General features: G+C 38.4%; 2 protein-coding genes across 5 annotated transcripts in view; one reads left to right on the top strand and one right to left on the bottom strand.

The window, feature by feature from the left end:
• The window catches only part of AREL1 (apoptosis resistant E3 ubiquitin protein ligase 1), a 47329-nt gene extending 46816 nt beyond the window's left edge, over positions 1–513 (bottom strand). For both annotated transcript variants that reach the window (XM_080678040.1, XM_080678041.1), the window contains exon 1: positions 379–513. The gene's annotated coding sequence lies outside the window, so the exon portion shown is untranslated. The remainder of the gene's footprint in view (positions 1–378) is intronic.
• FCF1 (FCF1 rRNA-processing protein) lies at positions 508–26596 on the top strand. 3 transcript variants are annotated; one of them, XM_080678053.1, is made up of 8 exons: positions 508–645; positions 943–1010; positions 2405–2476; positions 3077–3225; positions 10112–10184; positions 18750–18837; positions 25320–25414; positions 26300–26596. In XM_080678053.1, the coding sequence occupies exons 1-8, from the start codon at positions 643–645 to the stop codon at positions 26346–26348; spliced, it is 597 nt and encodes a 198-aa protein (XP_080534179.1). In that variant the 5' UTR covers positions 508–642; the 3' UTR covers positions 26349–26596. The 3 variants fall into 3 exon arrangements, with proteins under 3 accessions (XP_080534179.1, XP_080534180.1, XP_080534181.1); XM_080678054.1 differs by having other exon boundaries at positions 632–726; XM_080678055.1 differs by lacking the exon at positions 508–645 and having other exon boundaries at positions 870–1010.
• The last annotated feature ends 461 nt before the right edge of the window (positions 26597–27057 follow it).

Genomic DNA, 27057 nt, shown 5'->3' with positions numbered 1-27057 from the left:
ACCATTTCCCTGGCCTGGTAACTCGTTTTCTAAAGGACCCTCAAACGCTGCTTCATCCCGCCTTTCTCCTAGAGAAACCAAAGGTATTCACTCGGGAAGACTCTTTTGACACTCGTCCACTAGCTGCAGAAAGCACCACGCGGGCAAAAGAACCAAGAAGGAACCAGAGCTTCCGAGTTGCACCATAGAGACCTGACGCCCAGAGCTGCGGGAGGAGGAGAATGCGTTTCCCAAAACTACTGGACAACCCAGAATTCCGCCCCCTAGTACCCTCTGCCCCCACCCCACACACCCAGTCCTCCCTCTCTCTGAAACTCCGGTGCAGGCAGGTCCTCTGGCTCTGCCTCGCGCGGGCGTGGCGGAGGAGAGAGACGTTACCAGAGCTGGAGGGCGCAGGGCGACGACGTCCCAGCTCCGCTGCCCCAACGGGCGGCGCCAACCCCGGCAGAAGACCGGCCCTCAACTCCCCCCACAAGCGATCCAAGTACAGATCTCCACCCGGGGTGGGAACCGGCTCCGGGCTTTTCCGTTTTCCAAAGCGGCTTCCGCTTCCGGGCTATCCTTCGCCGGAAGCAGTATATGGAGGACGTAAAAGTGTCGCGCCGCTGGTGATTCCGGAAGAAGCAAGAGTGCGGCGTGAACATGGTGAGAGAGGATTGAGGAGGGATATTGTCAGACCACGTTTGAGCGGAGATTCAGGGAGTCATCCCCTGGCCAATGTTCATGGTCCTGCTTATTTTCATTCTAATTATAGCTCTTAAACTGCTCGAAGCGGTGCCTGTTATGCTCTAGAGAGTAGGGAGTGGGCCGGGTTGGGGCAGAGAGGATCAGAGGAACTGGTTTTTTTGAGGGAAGAAGGGAAGGGAATGGGAAAAAGAAAAGCAAGAACTCAAGAACATGGGATGTATTTCCGACTCTTAATTCTAAAACTTCTGTTTCAAGGGGAAGCAAAAGAAAACAAGGAAGTATGCGACCATGAAGCGAATGCTTAGTCTCAGAGATCAGAGGCTGTGAGTGTCTGGAATCAACTGGGTTCATAGACTGCCCAAAGATATAGAAGTCACGAGGGGATAAGTAGTTAAAACTTTTGTTGTTACTTTGTATTCACTTTTAATATCATTGTGTCTTAGATATATATAGCATGAGATAGGCAAGTGTATAACAGCCACATAGCTGCTGCAGGAGTACCCTGGTGAATGGGACTGGAATTAAACATCTAAGCGTTCACTTTGTGCCACCATTTTATATATTTTATCTACCGTATCACATTTAAGCCTCCTAATATTTCTGTGAAGTGGGTAAGATTATGTTCTTGTCATTAGACTACTGCATTCCATAGGAAAAAAATATAATTGTTGAAGGAAGGTGAGGTCAGAGATCATGTTTGTCTTGTGTCTCCAGCACCTGACACTCAAATATTTTTTAAAGAAAGAATGGGAAACACCTAGATGTCTGTTATAAATTTCATAAGAATTCAGATGACTGTGGAGGAGAGAGTGGAATGATGTTCCCTATTATAAGGAGGGTGTAAAAAGCTTCACTGCTTCAGTGATGAATGGACAAAGTTACTAAATAAGGACTGGTATTCATTGTGTTTAAGAGCCTCAATACAAAGGAATGGTCATTAGAGCCTTCAGAGTTATTAAATTGTATTTTCTGCCTTTAGTATGTATTTGTTATATCATTTTTAGGAAATATCACATTAATAATATTTTATTTCTAGTTAAAGGTTAAATTTTGTATATATATGGTTGCATTTTAGCCCTTTATAAAAGGAAGGGGGGTTCCTCCCCCGTTCCTACTGTTGAAGCATCTGAAGATAAAAATCAGCCTTTATACCCACTGCTTGAAAGTGGATTTTGATCTTTGATAAAAAGCTTCTGAGGAAGAAATGATAGTATAACCCACATTTATTTATCCATTAAAAAGTTTTATGGGTTTTTGGCTAGAGATTGTTAAATTTAATTATGTCTAATGAATTATGTTAACTTCCCACACAGTTATTTGTGCTCAAAAAATATATATTTATATTAATGTAAAAAATGTATGCTTAGCCTAAGCCAATTTGGCTCAGTGGATAGAGCGTCAGCCTGCAGACCGAAGGGTCCCAGATTCAAATCTGGTCAAGGCCACATGCCTGGGTTGCAGGCTCCATCTAACATGCAGGAGGCAGCCAATCAATGATTCCGTCTCATCATTGATGTTTCTATCTCTCTCTTCCTCTCCCTTCCTCTCTGAAATCAATAAAAAAAGTATCTATTAAATGTATGCTTAAACTAATGTAAAGAAGTCACAAAGTAAGCTTTTCTCTGAAGACAAAAAAAAAAACAACCTTTAAATTTTGAATGAGATTGTAACTGCTATTGTTTTTTCTTCCCTGCATTTAATTTACTTTTTTCCCTAGTAAAGAAAAGGATAGATTAAAACCTAAAAAGAAAGAAAAGAAAGATCCCAGTGCACTCAAAGAAAGAGAAGTGTGAGTAATCAACATTTTCAAGTTTTCCTTTCAAACATTCTAAAACCATAGACCCCTTAGAAATCCAGGATTTCCCAAACTGATTTGCTCAGTCATTTCTAAGTCTAGTACAACTATGCATATGAAAGTGATATTGATGAGCATATACCAACTCCAGTGGTTCAAATGTTTTTTTATTTCATGGAGCAGTAAAATTTTCTCTGAAATCCTGGGGATTAAATCTAATATCATTTGTTTTCTTTGCCAAGAATCTTTCAAAAGAAATAATGGTCATTGTTTAACACATTGGCATTTCTTAAAAGAGAGAATGTATCATCAAAAAAATAGAATATTTTCAGAATAAAGGTTATTTTTATTTTCAGAATAAAGGTTATTCCTTTTAAATAAATACATTTAATTTTATGAAACCTCATCACATTTTGCTTATTTTCTTCATTTTTCCCTAGTGTGGTGATGGATAAACCATCACAGGATTTATCTCCAAGAACAAAGAAAAAAGAGCTTAATGTCTAGCAAACTGTTCCAAGTAGAGACATATTTTTGTTCATACCAAAGTATCAATGTAGATATTACTTTGTGTTTTGTTTCTTTCTCTTTCAGCCCCCAGCACCCCTCCTGCTTATTCTTTCAATATAACACACAGCTAGGCCCACCTTACCACATCCTGGTTGATACCAACTTTATCAACTTTTCCATTAAGGCCAAACTGGACTTAGTGCAGTCAATGATGGATTGTCTCTATGCCAAGTGTGAGTATCATACTTTCAAATTTCTGTGACATTTATACAGAATAATCATATTTATCCAAATGCATGAAAAGAGGGGAATGGGGTTCTAGTTAACTTAATTGCTGGGCATTTAATGTGCTCACCATAGTAATGACCATTTTTAATAAATTGAAGTATAATGCAAACTTGACTGGGAATAATTAAATTCTCACAATTCAGAAAACACTGTGCCTAGATACTTATTATGGACAATAACTTTGAAAATAGTAGGGGAATTTTCTGTTTCCTAATTCTGGATTTTAAAATTCTGGATAAATGAGCAGTCCTGGCCAGTGTGGCTCAGTTGATTGAAGCATCATCCTGTACACCAAAAGGTGGCAGGTTCAATTCCTGGTCAGGGCACATACCCAGGTTTCGGGTTTGATCCCCGGTCAGAGCACATATGGGGGTAGCCAGTGGATGTTTCTCTCTCACATCATTTTCTTTCTCTCTCTCTTTCTCTCTCTCTCTCTCTCTCTCTCTCTCTTCCCCTCCTCCCTTTCTCCCTCCCTCCCTCCCTCCTTCCCTTGCTCTCTCTAAAATCAATAATAAATAAATTAATTAAAATTCTGGATAAATGAAAATTTATTATATTTCTCAGTATATATATTCTTATTCTTTTACATTGAGGAGGAAGCATTCTTCATTCCATTCCAGTATAGAAAAGCTAAATAAGACATTTTGTCATTTATAATCACAGAACCAGAAGTGATGATGGTCACTGCTTCCTAGTTTGGTATTTATTTGTACCACAAAGGATCTGGGGTAGTTTATTTACACTTAGGTATACAGTTTACCATTCATAAATGTCCCTTGTGTATTTAGATGTCCCCTCCTTCAAATGATCTTGCCTCACTACCATGAATAAGAAAAAGAAAATTTAGGCCATGTAAAAGGGAATAACTTCCTAATAGTGAGATCTGTTGCATTTTGTGGTGAGTTTATATTCATATTTTCCAGTCACCTGGTTAAAGGTACAAGTGAAAAGTAAACTTACGCTTTTCCATAAAGAATGAATTATTGGAATCAAAGGAAAAAAATTGCACTTCTTTAATATTAAATACCACTTACACTGTTCTAAACTCTACTTACTAATTTTTCTTCACTTGCCTTTATACCTAAAGGAAGGCCTTTATATTCTTCTTGCCTTGAAGATGTCCCTTTGACCTTTCCATAGCTCCTGGCATATTCCATTTCCATCTGATACTCCAACAAGAAAGAACAGTTAGCTTCCCATCAGCTTTCTTTTATGCCCATCAGTCCTCTTTCCTATTTCCATTTCTTTATAGTGATTTTTCTGGACCTACTTCTGTGCTCCAGATGCAAGCCCTTGCTTGCTTCACTGCTACATGGCCCTGAAATTGATCCTCTTAAGGCTATATTGCCCTCTGATTCCATGATGATCTGATCTTACTGACTTCATACCTCTGTTTTACAGCTGCTTTTTCTTCTGCATATTATATTTTATTTTAACATTACTTTGCTTTCAAAAGTATTAATGTATTTGAAGAAATATATAGCATTAAAAAAAAGCAAGTTTCCTATAATGCCTTACCTCAGAGAGGGTTGGTTTTAAAAATTCATATACAATCTCTATAGGGTGAAGGTTAGTTTTTTTTTCTTTTATAAATGAAAATGAAAAATAAATAAATAAAAATAAAAATAAATGAAAATGGATCTTACATTACTTACTATGTATGTTTGTCCTTTTTTTTAACTGCTTTGAGATATAAGTCACATACCATATAATATACCCATCTATACTAATAAAAGCGTAATATGCTAATTAGACCAGGTCACCTTCTGATGTCCAGCTTCCTTCCAGACAAAGCCACGGTGGCAGGAGCCGAGGCAGAGGTGGTTAGGGGTGATCAGGCTGGCAGGGGAGGGCAGTTAGAGAGTGATCAGGGAACCGGCCCAGGTTTTGGGCTGTATCCCAGTAGAGGGCGTGTGGTAGGTGACCAATCACTGTTCTGCTCTTAATCAAAGTTTCTCTCTCCCTCTCTCTTCCTATCTCTCTGAAAATCAATTTTTTAAAACCAACATTTTTATTTCTAAAAAACAAAAAGAACCATAAAACTGGATCCTTAACCAACATCCCTAAACTCTTTCCTTTTCCACCATTCCTAGGCAACCACAATTTGCTTTCTGTCTCTGTAGATTTGGCTATTCTGGACATTTCATTAAAATTTCATAAAATATTTGGTCCTCTTTTATTTAGCATAACATTTTCAAGAGTCACCTATGTTAAAGCATGTACATCATTTCTTTGTATTTCCAAGTAATATTCTATTATATGGATAGATCACACTTATCCATTTCTCCTTGCTTTTTATATTGAAAAAATATATCATGAGTGTCAGTACTTCTAGTTTTTACCCTGCTATAAACAAGGCTGTAGTGAATATCTTTGTGAATATGTCTGTGTTAAAGTAAAGTATTACCTTTTTTTATTTTTTTTTATTGTTTAAAATATTACATATATTAGTACATATATTTCCTTTTTTTTTCCCCATTGACCTTCCCCCAGCCTTTCCTAACCCCTGTCACATGTCCTCATCCCACCCCCCCAGTGTCATGTGTACATTGGTGTGCTTATATGCATGCATACAAGTCCTTTGGTTGATCTATTTCCCTCCCTCCCCAACACTCCCCAGCCTTCCCGCTGTAATTTGACAGTGTGTTCGGTGCTTTACTGCCTCTGTATCTATCTTTTTATTCATCAGGTTATAATGTTCTTTATTTTCCATAAATGAGTGAGATCATGTGGTATTTTTCTTTCATTGCCTGGCTTATTTAACTTAACATAATGCTCTCCAGGTCCATCGATGCTGCTGCAAATGTTAAGAATTCCTTCTTTTTTATAGCAGCGCAGTATTCCATTGTGTAGATGTACCGTGGTTTTCTAATCCACTCATCTGCTGATGGGCATTTAGGCTGTTTGCAAATCTTAGCTATGGTGAATTGTGCTGCTATGAACATAGGGGTGCATATATCCTTTCTGATTGGTGTTTCTAGTTTCTTGGGATATAATCCTAGAAGTGGGATCACTGGGTCAAATGGGAGCTCCATTTTCAGTTTTTTGAGGAAACTCCATACTATTCCCACAGTGGCTGCACCAGTCTGCATTCCCACCAGCAGTGCACGAGGGTTCCTTTTTCTCCACATCCTCACCAGCACTTGTCGTTTGTTGATTTGTTGATGGTTGCCATTCTGACAGGTGTGAGATGATACCGCATTGTCGTTTTGATTTGCATCTCTCGGATAAATAGTGACTTTGAGCATGTTTTCATATGTCTCTTGGACTTCCTTCTGTCTTCTTTAGAAAAGATTCTATTTAGGTCCGTTGTCCATTTTTTTAATTGGATCCTTTATCTTCCTTTTATTAAGTTGTTTAAGTTCCCTGTAGATGTTGGAGATTAAACCTTTATCAGTGATAACATTTGCAAATATGTTCTCCCATACAGTGGCCTTTCTTGTTGTTTTGTTGGTGGTTTCTTTTGCTGTGAAAAAGCTTTTTATTTTGATGTAGTCCCATTTGTTTATTTTCTCTTTAGCTTCCATTGCCCTAGGAGCGGTATCAGTGAAGAAATTGCTTCGGCATATGTCTGAGATTTCTCTGCCTGTGGATTCCTCTAGTATTTTTATGGTTTCCTGTCTTATGTTTAAGTCCTGTATCCATTTTGAGTTAATTTTTGTGTATGGTGTAAGTTGGTGGTCTAGTTTCATTTTTTTTGCATGTATCTGCCCAATTTTCCCAACACCATTTATTGAAGAGACTGTCTTGACTCCACTGTATGTTCATGCCTCCTTTGTCAAATATTAATTGAGCATAGTGGTTTGGGTCGATATCTGGATTCTCTATTCCATTCCATTGGTCTGTATGTCTGTTCTTGTTCCAGTACCAGGCTGTTTTGAGAACAGTGGCTTTGTAGTACAGCTTGAAATCTGGTATTGTGATCCCACCTACTTTGTTCTTCTTTCTCAGGATTGCTGTGGCTATTCGGGGTCTTTTTTTATTCCACATGAATTTTTGGAGAGTTCTTTCTAGGTCTGTGAAATATGCCGTTGGTATTTTAATGGGGAGTGCATTGAATCTATAGATTGCTTTGGGTAGTATGGACATTTTAATGATGTTGATTCTACCAATCCATGAACATGGTATGTTCTTCCATCTGTTTATGTCTTCCTCTATCTCTTTTTTCAGTGTCCTGTAGTTTTCCGCGTATAGGTCTTTTACCTCCTTAGTTAAGTTTATTCCTAGGTATCTTAATTTTTTTGGTGCGATGGTAAATGAGATTGCTTTTTTAGTCTCTCTTTCGGTAAGTTCACTATTGGTGTATAGAAATGCCATAGATTTCTTGGCGTTACTTTTGTATACTGCTACATTGCTGAGTTCATTTATTAAGTCTATTAGTTTTTTGATGGAGTCTTTCGGGTTTTTTATTTACAACATCATGTCATCTGCAAATAAGGACAGCTTTACTTCTTCTTTTCCAATTTGGATGCCTTTTATTTCTTCTTCTTGTCCAATTGCAATGGCTAATACTTCCAGTACTATGTCAAACAGGAGTGGTGAGAGTGGGCATCCCTGTCTTGTTCCTGTTCTTAGGGGAAATGGTTTTAGTTTTTGCCCATTGAGTGTGATGTTAGCTGTGGGTTTATCATATATGGCTTTTATGATGTTGAGGTATGACCCTTCTATTCCCACCTTGTTGAGACTTTTTATCATGAAAGGGTGTTGGATTTTGTCAAATGGTTTTTCTGCATCAATTGATATGACTATGTGATTTTTATCTCTCAGTTTGTTTATGTGATGTATCATGTTTATTGATTTGCGAATATTGTACCATCCTTGCATTCCTGGGATAAATCATACTTGGTCATGGTGTATGATCTTTCTGATATACTGCTGGATCCGATTTGCTAGAATTTTGTTGATGATTTTGGCATCTATGTTCATGAGGGATATTGTCCTGTAATTCTCTTTCATTGTGTTGTCTTTATCTGGTTTTGGTATTAGGGTGATGCTGGCTTCATAGAAGGAGCTTGGAAGTGTTCCTTCCTCTTGAAATTTTTGGAATAGTCTGAAGAGGATTGGTTTTAGTTCTTCCTTGAATGTTTGGTAAAACTCCCCTGTGAAGCCGTCTGGTCCCGGGCTTTTGTTTGCTAGAAGCTTTTTGATGACTGCTTCAATTTCTTCCATAGTTATTGGCCTATTGAGATGTTTAGATTCTTCCTGATTGCGTTTTGGAAGGTTATATTTTTCTAGGAATATGTCCATTTCCTCCAGGTTGTCCAGTTTGTTGGAATAGAGTTGTTCATAGTATTTTTTAACAATCCTTTGTATTTCGGTGGGGTCTGTTGTTATTTCACCTCCTTCATTTCTGATTTTGTTTATTTTGGTCCTCTCTCTTTGCTTCTTAGTGAGCCTGGCTAGAGGTTCATCAATCTTGTTTATCCTTTCAAAGAACCAGCTCTTGGTTTTGTTGATCTTTTGTATTCTTTTTTTGGTCTCAATGTCATTTATCTCTGCTCTGATCTTTATTATTTCCTTCCTTCTGCTTACACTGGCTTCTCTTGTTGCTCTCTTTCTAACTCTTTGAGTTGTAGGCTTAGGTAATTTATTACCATTGTTTCTTATTTTTTGCAGTAGGCTTGTAGAGCCATGAACTTCCCTCTCAAGACTGCTTTTGCTGTGTCCCATAGATTTTGGATTGTTGTGTTTTCATTGTTGCCATGATGTTTTTTATTTCTTCTTTGATCTCTCTGATAACCCAGTCATTGTTTAATAGCATGCTGTTTAGTCTCCATTTGTTTGATTTTATTGTAGTTGATTTCCAATTTTATGCCACTGTGATCTGAGAAGATGCTTGATATAATTTCTATCTTCTTGAATTTGAAGATACTTTGCCAATGACCCAACATATGGTCTATCTTTGAAAATGACCCATGTGCACTTGAGAAGAATGTATATTCTGTGGCTTTGGGGTGAAATGTTCTGAAGATGTCAATTAATTCCATCTGGTTCAGGGAGTTATTTCGGATTGGTGTTTCTTTGCTGATTTTTTGTTTAGAGGATTTGTCCAATGGTGATAGTGGGGTATTAAAGTCTCCAACTATGATTGTATTGCTGTCAATCTCGCCCTTGATATCCTCCAGGAGTTTTTTTATGTATTTGGGTGCTCCTGTATTGAGTGCGTATATGTTTACCAGAGTTATTTCTTCTTGTTGGATTGCTCCCCTTAGTATTATGAAGTGGCCTTCTTTATCTCTTGTTATGTCCTTCACTTTGAGATCTAATTTGTCAGATATAAGTATTGCTACCCCAGCTCTTTTTTTTTTCATTTCCATTCACCTGAAAAACCTTTTTCCATCCCTGCACCCTCAGTCTGTGTGTGTCTTTTTTTCTGAGGTGGGTTTCTTGTAGACAGCAGATATATGGGTTGTGTTTTCTTATCCAATCCGTTACCCAATGTCTTTTGGTTAGTGCATTTAATCCATTTACATTTAAAGTTATTATTGATAGGTGCTTATTTGTATTTCTTTTTTTTTTTTTTATTGGTTTTTAGAGAAAAGGAGAGGGAGAGGGAGAAGGAGAGAGAAAGCTGTGTTGTTCCACTTATTTATGTTTCCATTGGTTGATTCTTGTATAAGCCCTGACCAGGAATCGAATCCACAACCCGGACATGTGCCCTGACGGGGAACTGAACCGTGATCTCCTGGTTTGTAGGTCAATGCTCAACCACTTAGCCACATCAGCCGAGCTTGTGGGTCTTCCTAAGATTCTTGGCAGGATATAATTCAGAGATAGTAAAATCAGTTTATTCACAAGTTCTTTTATTAATATGTGTTTTTTTTCTGGCAGGTATCCCTTGTATAACTGACTGTGTTATGGCAGAAATTGAGAAATTGGGGCAGAAGTATCGAGTGGCTCTAAGGTAGGAAGAAGCTGGTTGGTCTAGATTTGTTCTAGATTGGTATACTGAATATTCTTTTGACCTTCATCTGTTTGCTGTCCAAAGATTTCTTGGCTGAGTAGATTAAATAAAAAATATAAAATTAGTTAACTATGGTTAAGAACACAGACATTTGAAGGCTAGAGACATTTTAAGCTGAAGCCTTTTTTAAAAATTACATTTATTGGGAAACATTGGTTAATAACATTATATATATATAGGTTTCAGGTGTACAGCTATATAATACAACATCTGTATATCCCATTTTGTGCTCATCATCCAAAGTCTAGTCTCCTTTTGTTGCCACCATATATTTGACCCCTTTTACTCTTTTTTTAAAAATATATTTTATTGATTTTTTACAGAGAGGAAGGGAGAGGGATAGAGAGTTAGAAACAGCAGTGAGAGAGAAACATCGATCAGCTGCCTCCTGTACATCTCCTACTGGGGATGTGCCTGCAATCAAGGTACATGCCCTTGACAGGAATTGAACCTGGGACCCTTCAGTCCACAGGCCAACGCTCTATCCACTGAGCCAAACCATTTAGCGCTGACCCCTTTTATTCTCTTCACCATCTTCCTCCTGCCCCCTTCTCCTCTGGTAACCACCATACTGTTGTTTGTGACTGTTTTGTTTATTCAGTGGTTGCTTTTTGTTTTATATTCCATATGAGTGAAATCATGTGGTTCTTGTCCTTTGCTGTCTTATTTTGCTTAACATGATACTCTCAAGGTCCATTCATGTCACAGATGGCAATATTTCACCTTTTTCCATTGTATATGTATGCACGGTATCTTTATCCAACCATCAGTCAAAAGACGCTTAGGTTGTTTCTATGTCTTGGTTATTGTGAACTGAGTTACTTAGTCATATTGGTCTTGTGGGCCTCCTTTTAAGTTCCTCTACATTTTCAATTAGAAAGTGTCTTCCTGTTAGTTTATCTAGACAGCTCCTTCGGAATCTCAGTTAGAGAATTCACATTCTAAGTTTTGAGTCTACTCTAGAAAGTACCCTTGAATTTAGAGTAGCAGTTCCCAAAGTATGTTCATGGAACCCTAGGAGTCTCAGAGATCTTTGCAGGGAGTTTGCAAAACCATTTTCATAATAATATAAAAACATTGCCTTTGTCACTGTGCCGACATGTATACTGATGGTGGAAATGCTGGTTTGGTGCCTTAGTACAAACCAAAGCAATGGACCAAATAATGCTATTTGTATTTTTTGTTTGTTTTTAACTCACTGGCAATTTTTTTAAAAGCCCTGGCTGGTGTGGCTCCATTGGTTGGGCTTCAACCCATACCTATAAACAGAAAGGTTGCTGATTTGATTCCTGGTCAGGGTACATGCCCAGGTTTCTGGCTCAATCCCAGGTAGGGTGTGTGCAGGAGGCAGCTGATCAATGTTCCACTCTCACATCAGTGTTTTTCTCTCTCCCTCTCCTTTCCTCTTAAAAAAAAAACAAACAATAAATTTTTAAATAGCCAGAGTCATTTAAGAATGTTCTTAATGAATCAGTAGAATTTGTTAACTTTATTAATTCTCCACTCTGGAGTTCATATCAGTGTTCCTTGTGATAGTGTGAAGTGCACATAAAGCACTTCTGCTGATGCCAAAAGATGAAGGTTAGCTCATTGGAAAGCATTTGTGTGCTTGTTTGAGTTGTGGGCTGAACAAGCTGCTTTTTCATGGAATATAATTTTGTTGTTGTTGTTGTTAATCCTCACCTGAGGATATTTTTTCTATTGCTCTACAAAGCGAGTAAAAGGGAGGGAGGGAGGGAGTAGATGAGGGCAGGGAGAGAGAGAGAGAGAAACATTGATGTAAGAGAGACACATCGACTGGTTGCCTCCCACACAAGCGAACCAGCAACCTAGGTGTGAGCCCTTGACTGGGAATTGAACCCATGAGTCTTGATGCACAGGCTGATGCTCTAACCACTTAACACACCAGCCTGGGCTGGAATGTAATTTTATGTGAAGAACTGACAGACTGATTTTTCACACTTTGCTGTCTAGCAGATATCTTCTCAAAAATGCAATAAATCTGTCACTTTAAAGAAAACAACTTACTGTGTTAGTTACCAGTGATAAAACTCAAGATTACAAGTGAAAATTAGAATTTTGAAAAATCGTGAGCTAAATCACATTCCCAATACTAAAGACCCTTCTGTTTGAGACCAGTGATTATATTAATGAGTATGATTTTTTTATATAATTCTCTATAAAGTTAAAAGTATTACATGTCCACCATTTTTCCCCATTGACCCCTTCCCTCCTGCCCCTGCCCCCACCCCCACCCCAGGCTTTCAGCACCCTATTGTCTGTGTCCATGGGTTATGCATATATGCATAAAAAGTCTTTGGTTGATTACCTCCCACTCATCCACCCTCCCCCACCTTCCTCTGAGATTCCACACTCTGTTCCATGCTTCCATGTCTCTGGTTCCACTCTGTTCATCCGTTTATTTTGTTACTTAGATTCCGTCATGTGATACTTGTCTTTCTCTGACTGACTTACTTCACTTAGCATGATATTCTCCAGGTCCCTCCATGCTGTCTCAAAGGGTAAGAGATTCTTCTTTTTTACTGCTGCATAGTATTCCATGGTATAAATGTACCACAGCTTTTTTATCCATTCATCTACTGATGGGCACTTGGGCTATTTCCAGATCTTAGCTATTGTTAATTGTGCTGCTATGAACATAGGGGTGCGTACATTCTTTCTGATTGGTGTTTCTTAGAATATATTCCTAGAAGTGGGATCACTGGGTCAAATGGCAGTTCCATATTTAATTTTTTGAGGAAATTCCATATTGTTTTCCATAATGATTGCACCAGTCTGCATTCCCACCAACAGTGTACTAGGGTTCCCTTTTCTCCACCTCCTCACCAGCACTTGTCATTTGTTGATTTGTTGATGGTAGCCATTCTGACAGGTGTGAGGTGATACCTCATTGTCATTTTAATTTGCATCTCTCTGATGACCAGTGACTTTGAGCATTTTTCCATATGTCTCTTGGCCATCTGTATGTCCTCTTTGGAGAAGTGTCTATTTAGGTCCTTTGCCCATTTTTTAAATTGGATTGTTTGTCTTTTGTTAAGTTGTATGAGTTCCTTATATATTTTGGATATTAACCCTTTATCAGATGTATCATGGCCAAAAATGTTCTCCCATACAGTGGGCTCTCTTTGTTTTGTTGATGGTTTCTTTTGCTTTGTAGAAGCTTTTTATTTTGATGTAGTCCCATTTGTTTATTTTCTCCTTAGATTCCTTTGCCTTAGGAGATGTATCTGTAAACACATTGCTACGAGAGATGTCTGAGATTTTGCTGCCTGTGGTTTCTTCTAGAATTTTTATGGTTTCACTGCTTACATTTAAGTCTTTCAACCATTTTGAATTTATTCTTGTGTATGGTGTAAGTTGGTGATCTAGTTTCTTTCTTTTTTTTCTTTTTTTTTTTTTTTGCATATATCTTTCCAATTTTCCCAGCACTGTTTATTGAAAAGACTCCCTTGGCTCCAGTGTATGCTCTTGCCTCCTTTGTCAAATATTAATTGAGCATAATGGCTTGGGTCAATTTCTGATCTGTTCCGTTGATCTATATGCCTGTTCCTGTGCCAGTACCTAGCTGTTTTGATTACGGTAGCTTTGTAGTATAACTTGAAATCTGGTATTGTGATTTCTCCAACTTTGTTTTTCTTTCTCAAAATTTCTGCAGCTATTCAGGGTCTTTTTTGATTCTGTATAAATTTTTGGAGAGTTTGTTCTAGCTCTGTGAAATATGCCTTTGGTATTTCAATAGGGATTGCATTGAATCTGTAGATTGCCTTGGGTATTATGGACATTTTAATGATGTTGATTTTACCAATCCATGAACATAGTTTATTCTTCTACTTGTTTATATCTTCTTCTATCTCTTTTTTCAACATCCTATAGTTTTCCGAGTACAGGTCTTTTGCCACCTTGGTTAAGTTTATCCCTAAGTATCTTAATTTTTTTGTTGCAATGGTATATGGGATTGTTTGTTTAGTTTCTCTTTCTAGAATTCATTATCGGTGTATAAAAAAGCCATCGATTTTTGGGTATTGATTTTGTATCCTACTACATTGCCAAATTCATTTATTAAATCTAGTCGTTTTTTGATGGAGTCTTTTGGGTATTTTGTGTACAATATCATGTCATCTGCGAATAATGAGAGTTTTACTTCCTCCTTTCCAATTTGGATGCCTATGGCTAGCAATTCCAGTACTATGTTGAATGAGTGAAAGTGCACATCCCTGTCTTATTCCTGTTCTTAGGAGAAATGCTTTTAGTTTTTGCCCATTGAGTATACTGTTGGCTGTCAGCATGTCATATATGGCCTTTATCATGTTGAGATATGCTCCCTCTATTCCCAACTTTGCAGAGAGTTTTTATCAAAAATGGGTGTTTGATTTTGTTGAATGTTTTTTCTGCATCTGGATCATTATCTGACTTCTTTCACAAAAATCAATTTCAGGTAGATTAAGTGTCTAAACTTTACAGAAAATATAGAGAATATCTTAATGATTTTGGAGTGGGCAAGGATTTCTTAAGTCCAAACCAGAATGGAAAACTAATCAATTTGACTATATTGAAGTCAGTTACTTCTCTATAACAAGACACCAAAATGTGAAAAGACAAGCCACAGATATTAGTAACATATATAATTGACAAAGGGCTTATTCTTAAAACATAAAAAACTACAAACCTATAAGATAAAGATAAAATCCTTAAATTCACAATGAAATATCATTTCATACTCAGTAGATTAGCAAGAATTAAAGTATGCTTGACAATGTGAAGAATAGTTGCGAATGTGGAGCAATGGTAATTCTCATACTCAATTGCTATGGATATAAATTGGATAGTCACTTTGGAGAGCAATTTGGTGATATCTGACAAAACCGAGGCTGTCCATATCCTTACAACACTGTGTCTTTCAACCTGGGAAATCACAAATCTATAGGTTGTAAAGTCTATTTAATGGGTCACAACTAGTACTTTTTTAAATGAAGTATATAGAATAAACTATAAAATACCAGCATGCATTGCATGTAGCAAAGATTGAGTATTATATCACAGAACTTTTTTCACTTTTATATTGAGTGCTAGGTAAAATGTATTTCATACTGTGGGTCTGGTAAAAAAAAAAGGGGGGGCTGTCTTTGAGAAGCTCGAAGCTCATTTACATGTATTGGAGACAAGTATTGGAATTTCCTTATATGTATAGTAGCAAAAAATTGCAAGCAGCTAAAAGATCCATTAAGATAATGAATAAATTGTGGAATGTTCATGAATAAAATACTACACAGTAGTGAAAATGAATGAAGTAGAGTTGCATGTCAATATGGATAAGTCTCAAAACAATGTAAAAAAAAAAAAAAGCAAGCACATATGTAGAACATATTGTTTATCTGAAGTTTAAAAACATGCAAACTAGGCCCTGGCCAGGGAGCTCAGTTGGTTAGTGTTGTTCTGAACGCCAAGGATGTAACTTAAATCCCGGATCAAGGCACATACAAAAATCAACCAATGAATGCATAAATAAGTGAAACAAGAATTTGATGTTTTTTTCTATCTATCTATCTATCTCAGTCTTTATTTCTATCTCTCTTTTCCTCTCTCTCTCTCTCTATCTCTCTCTCAAATCAATCAATAAAATTTCTTTAAAAACATGCAAGCTTGTTTACAGGTACATAAATATGTAATTTTATATACACAGTAAAACTTATGTGAGACTGATAAATACCAAGTTTAAGATAATAGTTACTTGTCATGAGGTAAAAAGATCTTTTAGGATTGGAGAGAGGGCTTTATTTATTTTAATTTGTAATGTTTCATTTCTTTAACAAGATGGTGAATACAGTTCATCATTCTTTATACTTTTTTAAAAAATATATTTTATTGATTTTTTGCAGAGAGGAAGGGAGAGGGAGAGAGTTAGAAACATCGATGAGAGAGAAACATCAATCAGCTGCCTCCTGCACACCCCCTACTTGAAATATTTCAAATAAAAATGAGAAACACCCCCTACTTGAAATATTTCAAATAAAAATGAGAAAAGAGGCAATTATTTAAAAAGTAATTTAAAATAAACAGTGGGAGGGGAGAACATTGAAGCACCAAATGGAGGCACCAAGTTTGGCTGTGAAGAGAAGCAGAGAAATGGGATGTTAACTAGAGGGGCTGGTACTAGTAAAAAGAAGGATTTTTTTTCTTTTTTAAAATGAATACGGTACTAGAGCATGTTGGTATATTTCTGGGAAAGAACAATGGGAAGGAGGAGATCAGTGATTTCAGCAGTAAAGGGATAACAAATAAGAGCAAAGGCTAGACTATTGCCTACCTCGTTTCTCAGCGGCCATTCTTCCTTTCTTCTAGTGGGTCCTCTTCTGCACAGCCCACTTAGTCTTTCTAAGACAAAGCTTTGCTTGTGTTACTCTGTCCTGGAGAAAACTTTCATGACTCCCCATCACTTGTGTCATGGATCTCACACTCCTCAGCCTGGCATTGGAGACTCCTCCCAGTTTGTCCTCAACTTGCCTTTCCAGTCCTATCTCACTTTCCTCTGCACGAACACTCTTCTCCTCTTCCCTGAACACACCCAAACCATTGCACAGATGTTTTGGCTCCCTGTTTGGAATGTGCCTGCCTTAACTTTGCTTGGAACATTCTTTCATCTTCATTTTGTTTTTATCTCCATGTAATTTTTTCTTAAATATACCCAACCCACATTGACTTAGCTCTGAACTCTGCAATGTGGAGTATTTTTGTTGCACTTGGTACCTGTGTGCTGCCTTGTATTTTTACTCATCATAATTGTGTAATAGAAAGAGTATGGCTCTGGGGATCACAGACTTGGGTTTTTCTATTTCACATTTGTATAAAAATATGTGGTTGATTTTCTAATAGCAAACAATATAAACAAATACATATGGGGTGGGGCAAAAATAGGTTTACAGTTGTGAGTACACAGAACAGTTTATTCTTATATTATTTTTCATTGATTATTATATTATTTTCCATATGAATAACTGTAAACCTTTTGCCACACCCTGTATAATAAAAAGTAAAATTCCCCTCCCATATTCACACTTTGTCCATTCTCCTCCCCTGGAATTGACAACTGAGAAAGATTGGTATATAGTCAATATGTATTTTCCAGGCAAATAAAAAATCTAGAGAAAAGAGATTTGCATTTTCTTAATTGAATGATAAATAGTTCAATGGCCTGTTTTGTTTATTAAACAGGTTATTATAGGTCCTTCCACATTGATACATACAACTGTACCTCATTTTTTAAAAAACAAGATAGGGGTATCAAAATGTATTTAACTTGATGGATATTCAGATTATCTCAAGGTTTTGTTTTTTTAATATGCTTTTATTGATTTCAGAGGAAGGGAGAGGGAGAGTTAGAAACATCAATGATGAGAGACAATCATTGATTGGCTGCCTTTTGCACACCCCCTAATGGGGATTAAGACCAAAATCCAGGCATGTGCCCTGACCGAGAATCAACCATGACCTCCTGATTCATGGGTCAGTGCTCAACCACTGAGCCACACCGACCGGGTGATTATCTCCAGGTTTTTTTTGGTTTTGTTTTTGTTTTTTATCTCCAATTTTAAATTCTGTTTATAAACTATGCTGTGGTGGCTATCCTTGTGCCTACATTCTTGTACAATGTCTAAGACAGTTTCCTAAAATTGAAATTGGTTGGGTTAAAATTGATTTGGTTTTGAATCCTGGTTTTCCCAGCTTGGTTACTTTAAACAAATTAATTCATCTCAATCTGCTACCTCATCTGTAAAAAGGGAATATAATAATTCAGAGTTTTATAAAGATTATATGACCTAAGATACACCAGCTGTCAGTCAGGAAATTTTAATTTCCTTTTTTCTATAAGTTTTCTTTCCAATTAAAAAGTAAGCTTCAGCCGAAACCGATTTGGCTCAGTGGATAGAGCGTCGGCCTGCGGACTCAAGGGTCCCGGGTTCGATTCTGGTCAAGGGCATGTACCTTGGTTGCGGGCACATCCCCAGTGGGGGGTGTGCAGGAGGCAGCTGATCGATGTTTCTCTCTCATCGATGTTTCTAGCTCTCTATCCCTCTCCCTTCCTCTCTGTAAAATATCAATAAAATATATTTAAAAAAAAAAAAAAGTAAGCTTCAGCCCTAGCTAGTTGGCTCAGTGGATAGAGCATCGGCCTGCAGACTGAAGGGTCCCAGGTTCGATTCCAGTCAAGGGCACATGCCTGGGTTGTGGGCACCATCCCCAGTAGGGGGCATGCTGGAGGCAGCCAATCAGTGATCCTCTCTCAGCATTGATATTTCTATCTCTTTCTCTCTCTTGCTTCCTCTCTGAAATCAATAAAAATATTTTTTAAAAAAGGTAAGCTTCATGAGTAGAGGGATGCCTTAAGATCTATACATAGGTCATGTTACTCTTATTACACTGAGTGAGACCCAGAAAGTTATCCAGTTGCCAGAATGTTTTCCTTAATCCACTTTTATAATCTTTTAGGATCGCCAAGGATCCAAGATTTGAACGATTACCATGCACACACAAAGGAACCTATGCAGATGACTGCTTAGTACAGAGAGTAACTCAGGTATTGTCAGTTTTTAAATGCTTACTTAGTGTGCTTAAAAAAAAGAGAGAGAGAGAGAGGGAGACCACGCCATCTTGAGAAACAGAACTGCTTGAGACTAGGATCCTGGCCTCAGCACCACCCAGTCCGTCTCAGACACAAACCAGGACCCTGAAGCCACTGGGGACAGAGAATTGCGACCACAGCTTCAGACCAACAGACAACAAGAATCCAGACTTCCCGGCCGCAGATTTTTTTTTTTAATATTATTTTTATTGTTTAAATTATTACATATATTAGTACATATATCTCCTTTTTTTTTCCCCATTGACCTTCCCCCAGCCTCCCCTACCCCCTGTCGCATGCCCTCATCCCACCCCCCCAGTGTCTTGTGTACATTGGTGTGCTTATATGCATGCATACAAGTCCTTTGGTTGATCTATTTCCCTCCCTCCCCAACACTCCCCAGCCTTCCCGCTGTAATTTGACAGTGTGTTCGGTGCTTTACTGCCTCTGTATCTTTTTATTCATCAGGTTATAATGTTCTTTATTTTCCATAAATGAGTGAGATCATGTGGTAATTTTTTTTCATTGCCTGGCTTATTTAACTTAACATAATGCTCTCCAGGTCCATCCATGCTGCTGCAAATGGTAAGAATTCCTTCTTTTTTATAGCAGCGCAGTATTCCATTGTGTAGATGTACCATAGTTTTCTAATCCACTCATCTGCTGATGGGCATTTAGGCTGTTTGCAAATCTTAGCTATGGTGAATTGTGCTGCTATGAACATAGGGGTGCATATATCCTTTCTGATTGGTGTTTCTAGTTTCTTGGGATATATTCCTAGAAGTGGGATCACTGGGTCAAATGGGAGCTCCATTTGTAGTTTTTTGAGGAAACTCCATACTGTTCTCCACAGTGGCTGCACCAGTCTGCATTCCCACCAGCAGTGCACGAGGGTTCCTTTTTCTCCACATCCTCGCCAGCACTTGTCGTTTGTTGATTTGTTGATGGTTGCCATTCTGACAGGTGTGAGATGATACCGCATTGTTGTTTTGATTTTCATCTCTCAGATAATTAGTGACTTTGAACATATTTTCATATGTCTCTTGGCCTTCTGTCTTCTTTCGAAAAGATTCTGTTTAGGTCCATTGCCCATTTTTTTATTGGATCATTTATCTTCCTTTTATTAAGTTGTTTAAGTTCCCTGTAGATGTTGGAGATTAAACCTTTATCAGTGATAACATTTACAAATATGTTCTCCCAAACAGCGGGCTTTCTTGTTGTTTTGTTGGAGGTTTCTTTTGCTGTGCAAAAGCTTTTTATTTTGATGTAGTCCCATTTGTTTATTTTCTCTTTAGCTCCCATTGCCCTAGGAGCGGTATCAGTGAAGAAATTGCTTCGGCATATGTCTGAGATTTCTCTGCCTGTGGATTCCTCTAGTATTTTTATGGTTTCCTGTCTTATGTTTAAGTCCTGTATCCATTTTGAGTTAATTTTTGTGTATGGTGTAAGTTGGTGGTCTAGTTTCATTTTTTTGTGTCCAATTTTCCCAGCACCATTTATTGAAGAGACTGTCTTGACTCCATTGTATGTTCATGCCTCCTTTGTCAAATATTAATTGAGCACAGTGGTTTGGGTCGATATCTGGATTCTCTATTCTATTCCATTGGTCTGTATGTCTGTTCTTGTTCCAGTACCAGGCTGTTTTGAGAACAGTGGCTTTGTAGTACAGCTTGAAATCTGGTATTGTGATCCCACCTACTTTGTTCTTCTTTCTCAGGATTGCTGTGGCAATTCGGAGTCTTTTTGTATTCTAGATGAATTTTTGGAGAGTTCTTTCTAGGTCTGTGAAATATGCCGTTGGTATTTTAATGGGGAGTGCATTGAATCTATAGATTGCTTTGGGTAGTATGGACATTTTAATGATGTTGATTCTACCAATCCATGAACACGGTATGTTCTTCCATCTGTTTACGTCTTCCTCTATCTCTTTTTTCAGTGTCCTGTAGTTTTTTTCAGTGCCAAGAAATCTATGGTATTTCTTTTTTTTTTTTTTTTTAATATATTTTATTGTGATTTTTTTACAGAGAAGAAGGGAGAGGGATAGAGAGTTAGAAACATTGATGAGAGAGAAATATCAATCAGCTGCCTCCTGCACGCCCCCTACTGGGGATGTGCCCGCAACCAAGGTACATGCCCTTGACCAGAATCGAACCTGGGACCCTTGAGTCCGCAGGCCGATGCTCTATCCACTGAGCCAAACCGGTCAGGGCTATGGTATTTCTTTATACCAATAGTGAACTTAGAGAAAGAGAGACTAAAAAAGCAATCCCACTTACCATCGCACCAAAAAAATTAAGATACCTAGGAATAAACTTAACTAAGGAGGTAAAAGACCTGTACGCGGAAAACTACAGGACACTGAAAAAAGAGATAGAGGAAGACGTAAACAGATGGAAGAACATACCGTGTTCATGGATTGGTAGAATCAACATCATTAAAATGTCCATACTACCCAAAGCAATCTACAGATTCAATGCACTCCCCATTAAAATACCAACAGCATATTTCACAGACCTAGAAAGAACTCTCCAAAAATTCATGTGGAATAAAAAAAAACAACAAATAGCTGTAGCAATCCTGAGAAAGAAGAACAAGTAGGTGGGATCTCAATACCAGATATCAAGCTGTATTACAAAGCCACTGTTCTTAAAACAGCCTGGTACTGGCACAAGAACAGACATAGATCAATGGAATAGAATAGAGAACCCAGAAATCGACCCAAACCACTATGCCCAATTAATATTTGACAAAGAAGGCATGAACATAAAATAAAGTCAAGACAGTCTCTTCAACAAATGGTGTTGGGAAAATTGGACATGCAAAAAAATGAAACTAGACCACCAACTTACACCATACACAAAAATAAACTCAAAATGGATAAAGGACTTAAATATAAGACGGGAAACCATAAAAATACTAGAGGAATCCACAGGCAGAGAAATCTCAGACATATGCCGAAGGAACTTCTTCACCGATACTGCTCCTAGGGGAATGGAAACTAAAGAGAAAATAAACAAATGAGACTACATCAAAATAAAAAGCTTTTTCACAGTAAAAGAAACCACCAACAAAACAACAAGAAAGTCCACTGTATGGGAGAACATATTTGTAAATGTTATCACTGATAAAGGTTTAATCTCCAAAATCTACAAGGAACTCATACAACTTAACAAAAGGAAGATAAACAATCCAATCAAAAAATGGGCAAAGGACCTAAATAGACACTTTTCGAAGGAGGACAGAAGGAAGGCCAAGAGACATGAAAACATGCTCAAAGTCACTAATTATCTGAGAGATGCAAATCAAAACAACAATGCGGTATCATCTCACACCTGTCAGAATGGCTATCATCAACAAATCAACAAATGACAAGTGCTGGCGAGGATGTGGAGAAAAAGGAACCCTCGTGCACTGCTGGTGGGAATGCAGACTGGTGCAGCCACTGTGGGAACAGTATGGAGTTTCCTCAAAAAACTACAAATGGAGCTCCCATTTGACCCAGTGATCCCACTTCTAGGAATATATCCCAAGAAACTAGAAACACCAATCAGAAAGGATATATGCACCCCTTTGTTCATAGCAGCACAATTTACCATAGCTAAGATTTGGAAACAGCCTAAGTGCCCATCAGCAGATGAGTGGATTAAAAAACGGTGGTACATCTACACAATGGAATACTACACTGCAGTAAAAAGTTCTTACCATTTGCAACAGCATGGATGGAACTGGAGAGCATTATGCTAAGTAAAGTAAGCCAGTCAGAGTAAGATAAATACCACATGATCTCACTCATTTGTGGAATATAATGAACAACATCAACTGATGAACAGGGACAGATCCAGAAATAGAGAAACATCAATCAGACTGCTAAACCTCAGAGGGAAGATAGGCGAGGGTGGGGGAAAGGAGGAGAGATCAACCAAAGGACTTGTATGCATGAATATAAGCCTAACCAATGGACAGGAACACCAGGGGGGTGGAGGGCATGAGTGGAGGTGGGTGGTGGGGGGTTAATGGAGGGATGAGGACACATATGTAATACCTTAATCAATAAAGAAATTTTTTTTAAAAAGTATAAAGAACAACAACAAAAAAGAGAGAAAAGGCATACTATTGTCTCCTGAATGTTCATGGTCAGAAAAGTAGCCGGGAATATAAATGGTAATGTAATATACATATATATATCTATATATATACATATATACTAGTAGCCCTGCACACAAATCCGTGCACAAGTTGCCGCGTGCCTCAGCTGGCCGCCCTGCCCACCGCCGCTCGTAGCTCTCTGCTGCTCGTAGCTTGCTGCCTCACCCTCCTGTAGCTCTCTTCTCGTCATTACATGTCACAGCGTAACAACCATTTGCATATTACCTCTATTATATAGGGTGTATATATATATATATATATATATATATATAGAGAGAGAGAGAGAGAGAGAGAGAGAGAGAGAGAGAGAGAGATTTAGAATCCCTTCGTAGTAATCGTAGGTGCCCTTAATTACTTGAGGAAGGAGATTAGAAATGTATACCATAACATAATGGAAAGATCATGTGTTTCAAATATTAGCACCTGCATTTATTAGGTGTTTGATTTGGGACACTTACTGATTCTTTATTCCATAAATCTTTGCTGTAAAATGACTCAAGTGAGTAAGTGTAGATAATACAGTTGACCTTTGAACAGCGCAAGGGTTAGGGGCTCTGACCCCCTGTGCAGTTGAAAATCTGTGTTATTGTCTAACTTTTGACTCCCAAAAACTTAAGTTGTCCCTTGGTATCTATGGGGGATTGGATTCCAGGACCCCCCGTAGATACCAAAATCTATAATGCTCAAGTCTTTTATATAAAACTAGTGCCCCAGTGCACGGAGTCGTGCACATTGAAAGGAAATTAATTAGAAGGTGGCCTGTGGGGCGGGACTGGGCAAGATGGGTCAGACATGCCCTGGAACCAACCTCCCGTGGTCCCTCCCCAGCCGGCCGCACCTGGGGCAGCACCGTGGCTCGTTGGGCATCTGCGCAGTGAGCGGGGTCCCTCTGGCAGGTGGGGTCCCTCAGCCTGGCCTGCAGGGATCGGCCGAAACCGGCTCTCTGAAATCCCTGGAGGGGTCCCAAATTGAGAGAGGGCGGTTCTCGGGTGACTCATCCTGGAATCAGGCTCCCTCCTCGCTGGTTCCGTGGTGCGTCACCCGAGAACTGCTGCTGCAAATCACCACAGCTCAGCAGCTCCTGCATTGAGCATCTGCCCCCTGGTTGTCAGTGCGTGTCAGACCTCCTGAATGGTCAGACGGTCACTTAGCCTTTTAGATGATAGATAGATAGATAGATAGATAGATAGATAGATAGATAGATAGATGGTGCAGATCAATGTATACAGTCTGCCCTTCACATCTGCGGACTCCCAACTGCAGAACAAAAACAATACAGGTATTTATGAAAAAATCCTCATATAAGTGGACCCAAGCAGTTGAAACCCATGCTTTTCAAGGGTCAGCTTATACCAGATTTCACCTCTCTGTGAATCTAAAATAAGGTTCCATTCCACTTACTCCCCTTGAAGGAATTTTGTTCCTCTCTACCATGCCCAACCCAGAAGCATTTCTCAGTTGCATCTAAATCTCGCAGGGTGCTATCTCACAAGGACCCGAGAATCAGTTGGTTTTTTATTTCTCAGCAGGCACCACAAGAACTTCTGCTACTGTTTGCCCTTATAAGAGCCTCTCTAGGCTGATGGTAATCATCTTCATTGGATGACCACATTGTCAGACCTTTAGCAATTCCATTCATGGGCGTGTCCAGCATTTCCCTTAATTTCCCACAGCACAGCTGACATCAGGCTACAACTCTTTATGAAACTCAATGGGAGGTTTGGGTATGATGAAAGTAAAGTACAACGTAAATTACCTCCCAGAAGGCAGCAGAGTACAACATAAATTACCTCCCAGATGGCAACTACATATTGCTTTCAGAGTTGCTAGGCTTAGACTTGTCCTGGAGATCCTAGTCTGGCTTCAGGAAGAAGAGGGTAGCCTACCTCCACCACTAGAAGGCCTCAGAGTAGGCCTTACTATTCTGGGAAAGGCAGAAGCTGTGCCCTCTAATCTAAGGCACTTACTCTGCCTTTGCATAGAGTCCCAAAATCAAGGAATATTCTACCCCAGGTGTAAAAGTCATTTCCACATATAACCCAAAAAAATGGATTGCAGCTTTTAGCTTTTCTGTCTTCTACCCCTCAAGATTCTCAGAGTTATATTCAGCCCTGGGCAACTTATTAATATATTTTTAAACATGACATCCTTAATCATAGTATCTACTCAACAAATTGTTGTAACCTTTGCTATGTACTGTGAAAATGAATTAATTCTTCAGACTCGACAGTGGTTGTGCCATTATAGTATCACTAAGTAGACTCAATAACCTCTATGTGTGTCTCTTATAGCACAAGTGTTATATTGTGGCCACAGTTGACCGGGACCTTAAGAGAAGAATCAGGAAGATCCCTGGAGTTCCCATCATGTACATTTCTAACCATAGGTGAGAACTTCCTCTTGGGGAAGTGATTAAAAGCATATAGTTGATATCAATTAAAAATGAGGTCAGATTATAGAAGCATTTAAAAGAAATTGTTGTATCAAAAACTTACTGGTACATAGTTGTATTTGAAAACGTGAGACAAAAGAATAAGAACAAGGGCAAAAGATAAGGTAGGATTTAGAAATGAGGCAGACATTCACATTGTTACAATACGATTAACAGAAGAAATAGAGTGACATGTTGCTTTAAATGCAAAGCAGTAATTTAAATCAAGGTAATTTTTTTGGCCAGAAATTTTTATTTTAAAAGTCTAGTGCAGTGGTTGGCAAACTGAGGCTCACGAGCCACAGCCTGTAATTATTAGAATCGAGAATCTAGGTCAGTGGTCGGCAAACTCATTAGTCAACAGAGTGGCAAACCGCAGCTCGCGAGCCGTATGTGGCTCGCAAGCCGCAGTTTGCCAACCACTGGCCTAGTGCATGTGATTAGCACCCCTCTGGGAAACTAAATGCCTTTTTTTTTTTTTTTTTTAAGCTGCTCTTTATCCTTCTTGGATGTTCCCATGTCAGTCCTCAGACTGCTACTGCCCAGCCTCTCAGCCTGGGGAGAGCACAATATAGAGGGAATAATATGGGCTAGGGAGTTGCGCTTACCTGGACTCAGTGCCCAGCTTCCCCCATTGGTAACTTTCTGACTTTGAAGAATAAAGAAAACACAGTCAGCATTTTGCTTCAAATCACTCACTACGATATCCCTTTAAAATGTTCCAACTGACAAAAAGGATTCACAGTGAGGGGGTGAGAGTATTGCAGTAAGTAAAGAATGGGTTTTTAGGTGGCTACTGGACCCACCTTTCTTACCAGTGTTAATTTTTTTCCTGATTAGGTACAACATTGAGCGGATGCCAGATGATTATGGAGCCCCTCGGTTCTAATACTTAAAAGACAAAGTTTCTCTGCTTTCCTTCAAACAACTTTCTCTGTTGCAGGTTTATTAAACATGCTACAACATGCGTTATTGCTCCACTCACACATTTGCTGTTATGAGCTGAGAACAGTTAAATACACTCACTTTTTGGTGGTGTTTTGAAAATGATACTGATGTTGTTTTGAAAATGATATTTTGTGTCATTTAAAATTTTGTTACATCTTTTTATAAATCAAATGACTGCTCACAACTTTGATGGTTGTTGTTTTATATTATTTACTCTACAATACTTATTAAGGTTATACTTCAGTACTTAATAAGATATGGTCCTACACCCAAGACACTCTTATTATGTTGTGAAAGGGAAACATGTAGATGAACAACTACAGTAAAATAATGATGCTAGGATAAAAGTATGATGACTAGACACAAAAGAAGAAAGAATGATTTCTTTCTACTTGGTTGGGAAAGGGTGGGAGGAAAGGCTAGAGGTAGTAATGTTTGAGTTAATCTTTAAAAATAAATAGGTGCTTGCCTAATGAGGTAAAGTAAATTAGGTGCAGGAAACATAAACAAAAGCATGGAGACAGATATTACATGGAATGAATGTGTTTCACCTGTTCAGACAGCTGCCAGGAGATTATAACTAGAACGTAGGGGGAAGTTATCTGTACCCACATCTGGGACTCTAGAGGTACGAGGTGGGAGGGAGGGCG

Source organism: Plecotus auritus (assembly GCF_963455305.1).
Source record: "Plecotus auritus genome assembly, chromosome: 1".
Taxonomy (NCBI): Eukaryota; Metazoa; Chordata; class Mammalia; order Chiroptera; family Vespertilionidae; genus Plecotus; species Plecotus auritus.
The sequence above is the reverse complement of the archived record's forward strand: the minus strand, read 5'-3'. Positions and strand labels throughout refer to the sequence as shown.

Bases quoted from the DNA above. Each gene is read 5' to 3' on its own strand.
- FCF1 (XM_080678054.1), top strand. The intron at 1,011-2,404 runs GTGAGTGTCTGG...TTTTTTCCCTAG, and splicing joins AGTCTCAGAGATCAGAGGCT to TAAAGAAAAGGATAGATTAA. The intron at 3,226-10,111 runs GTGAGTATCATA...TTTTTCTGGCAG, and splicing joins GGATTGTCTCTATGCCAAGT to GTATCCCTTGTATAACTGAC.